Source organism: Zingiber officinale, chromosome 10B (assembly GCF_018446385.1).
Source record: "Zingiber officinale cultivar Zhangliang chromosome 10B, Zo_v1.1, whole genome shotgun sequence".
Lineage (NCBI taxonomy): Eukaryota > Viridiplantae > Streptophyta > Magnoliopsida > Zingiberales > Zingiberaceae > Zingiber > Zingiber officinale.
In genome coordinates this window covers 1,903,917-1,907,339 of record NC_056005.1, presented here as the reverse complement: position 1 = coordinate 1,907,339, position 3,423 = coordinate 1,903,917, and the positions used below count along the sequence as shown (strand labels likewise).

The 3,423-nt window shown below is 41.5% G+C and overlaps 1 protein-coding gene and 1 long non-coding RNA gene across 2 annotated transcripts; both read left to right on the top strand.

Annotated features, from left to right (window-relative positions):
- The first annotated feature begins 429 nt into the window (after window positions 1–429).
- LOC122030363 lies at window positions 430–1,218 on the top strand. Its single transcript, XM_042589573.1, has one exon. It carries the CDS (start codon window positions 430–432, stop codon window positions 1,216–1,218), a length of 789 nt encoding a protein of 262 aa, XP_042445507.1.
- Window positions 1,219–1,461: 243 nt separating this feature from the next.
- LOC122028832 lies at window positions 1,462–3,112 on the top strand. The gene is made up of 4 exons (XR_006124969.1): window positions 1,462–1,552; window positions 2,006–2,059; window positions 2,138–2,208; window positions 2,890–3,112. It is a non-coding gene; the product is annotated as an uncharacterized LOC122028832 (long non-coding RNA).
- The last annotated feature ends 311 nt before the right edge of the window (window positions 3,113–3,423 follow it).

Genomic DNA, 3,423 nt, shown 5'->3' with positions numbered 1-3,423 from the left:
AGTTATAATGAAATCGTTCAGGAATCTAGAAATAGACCATGGCCATCAAGTTTATCTGTCTTTGATGGAGTGTCGTGGGAAAGAATCCTTGGCGATCTAATTATGTTTCATTAGATTCCTCTCTCTCAATTTTCTCCGACCAAAAGGTACATTTCTCTCGTTTTTCTTCCTTTTTTTTTTTTTTTTTTTCATTCTTCGATTTGTTCTGATGGACTTTTGGCATTGCAGATTGTTCTTCATTTTTAATGAGATAATTGTGATGGGTAGTTATCGTGCAAATTCTTCTCCGGAATTACTCGATCAAATTCAAATCCCTTTAGAACAATCGAATCAATCTACGTTGGAAGGTAAAAGAACTAATTAATGAATCTTTTCTGTGCAATCTATTTTGCGATCTCTTGTTTGATGAATTAAGAAGAATTTGAATGAATGGTGATTCTGTTCGTAGGAAATGTGAAGTTGCTGACGAGATTGATTCAGGATTTCGCCGGCGCCGACGCCGGCGGCCGCAAGGCGCAATGCATCACCGAGATGATGGCCGTCCTCGGCGACATGCAGTCGCAAGTCCAGAAGGTCAACGTTCCACGGCGGCGAGAGGCCGAGCTCCGCCGCTGCAACACCGACCTCCGCCGCGGCGCCCCGCAACGGGACAGGGCCAAGCCCCTGGACCCAGCCGCGAGCGACACTCCCGACGTCCAGAAGCTCCGCCGCGAGCTCTTCTCCTCCTTCAACGCCCGCCGGAACCAGGAGAGGATGTGCGCCAGCCTCTGCAGGGAGAAGGAATTCATCGCGACGGAGCTCGCGCGCAAGGTGCGCGAGCTCGGCGAGGCGGAGGAGCTCGTAGAGGACCTCCGCCGGCAGAATTCCGTGCTTCTGGAGAAGCTGAAGGCCTGCGCGCCCGGAGAGAACGGGGATGCAGGCGACGGAGAGGCGCGGACTCATAACTCGGCTCTGCAGGAGCGGAACAAGGCGCTGACGGAGCAGCTGCTGAGGTCGGTGGACGCGGGGAGGGTGATGAAGCGGCGGCTGGCGGAGGTGCAGGAGGAGAACGCAAGGGTGGCCGAAGTGACGGTGGCGGTGGCGAAGTCGGTGGGCAGAATACGAGAAAAGATGAACGCCGGCTGTGCAGAGGTGGAGGAGGAGGTGAAGTCGCTGGATCGGGTGCTGGTTGGCTTGCAGGGGAAGCTCCTTAAGTTGCACCAACGAAAAGGGAATTAGGTTGTAGGGCAATAAGGAGAATAAACAAACTATTCAGAAATTTTAAATTTAATTTATTTGGTGGAGAGAATATTTGCAAAATATAAATGTTTTATTCGTCAGGGAGACTATTATTCTTATTTTTTTTCAGTTTTTTTTTTATTTAACCGGTTAAAAATATGCAAATTAATTCATCGGGCTCTTTCAAATTTGACCATTCGCGCCATTTCATAAATATCCACATTCGACCTCCCGCGCTCGATTGCTCTCGCCCGAACTAAATTGCCAAAACCCTAGCCTTTTCCCCAATTCAACAGCAAGACGGCCGTCGGTCGTCCTTCGCAGGCGCGGATAGGTACTTTCCCTTCCTGTCTCCCATCTCAGTCTCCGATCTCCAAAACCCTGTATCTCCGATGGATCTTTTTTATTTTTTTTTTAATTCGTTCACGGCAAAGGGAATTCAACAAGGATTTAGCATAGGTATCGTCTGTTTCATGTTTCTACAGACTTTGTGTTCTCAACAGAAGTGACAGAGTCAGAGCTACAGCTATGGCGGATGTGGCTCATTTGGAGAAGATGGGCCTAGAGCTCAAGTGTCCAATCTGTTATATAATATCTCTGATTGCATCCATCCTTTTTTTCCCCATTCTTGTTTATTATGTGAATACCGTTGAAAGTTTAGCTGCATTGAAATGTGGTTCTGATATCTGTTTTGTCTTAGAAATCATAGGTTGATCAAAATAATTAGAAATTTTTTCTGAAGGCAACTGAACTTTTCTTTTTTGCAATCTAATGCGGATTTATGCAGTTGGAGCCTATTGAAATCTGCAGTGTCAATTGCTTGCAATCACATCTTTTGCAAGTGAGTATTTATTTGATCGAACTGTTCTTTAATTTTTTTTTGTTGGTATTGTTACTTATTTTACATATCTGAACTCAGCTCATGCATTATGGAGTCAATGAAATCTGTGTTTAATTGCCCAGTCTGTAAAGTTCCATACCACCGAAGAGGTTAGCTTGCACAATTTGAAAAACCTATTTTTAAGAAAAATATGATGAATGGTATTCAGTTGTTCAATGTTAAGGCATTTAGTACTATGACATCTTATATAGACTTCATTATCAGTGGACATCTGAGAATGTGTAATGAATTTCATCAGCTAATATGACACATTGACACTTACTGTAACTTTATATCCATGACAACTTTGTTAGTGGTACCAAATACCAACATATATAATTTCCTATCTTTTTTTTACTATTAAGTTAGGGTAGCATAAGTTACATGTGCAGTTACAAATTTACTGTTGACATTGTTATATTTTAATGAACTTTTCCCCTTTTGACCTGTTTTCCATCTTTCCTTTTATTTTCTTAACCCTTTATCAGCATAACTTATTGGATGACTTTGTTGGAACAGGAGTAAGAGTATTTCCATATCTCGTTTTGTGTAACTACTGTATTATTAGACATCTGTTGAGGACTTGTTAAATGCTAAAGCTGCAGAAATCAACTTTCATTATTTAAAACTTGACGTGGTATTTGGTTAAATTTGTTGAAGATTTAACATAGATAGGAGTAGGCTGTTGCTGAGTATATGATATCTCATAGCGGTCTTAATATTTGACTATGTGGGAGTTTTTTGTTGTTTTGCTACTGAAGTGTTTCTTAAGTGTCTGTGTTCTATTGCAGAAATTCGTGCTTCTCCTCACATGAACAATTTGATAAGCATTTACAAAAGCATGGAAGTTGCATCTGGGACCAATATCTTATCAATTCAAACAGACACCTAGTCAAGTTGAAGGTGACAATCTTTTCTGCTCCATTGCTTTTCAACACAACTATAGCAACCACAAAATCAGTTGATACAGATCATTAGTTTCTTGTGTCATGAAGCACGATGTTGATAGTTAGCTGAAAGAGATTAAAATCCAATTCTTGTCACCCAATGATATTTGTGTTTGCTACTATAAGTTCATCCACTTGTTATGGGATCCTGTTTTACTATAATCTGTGAATAAGTAGTTGTGCTTTCCACTTCTATGGTTTTGTTTAGCTTAATCTTTGGTCAATTCCATGTAAATATTTCTAGGGAATCATGAGAAAAACAAACTTGCCAGTGTGATTAGCATGAGATTCCAAAAGAAATCCAAGAGAAAGGGGTCATCCAAAATGAAAAAGGGTGGCTCCAAACATTCTCCTAAACATATGCCTAAACGACCTTCT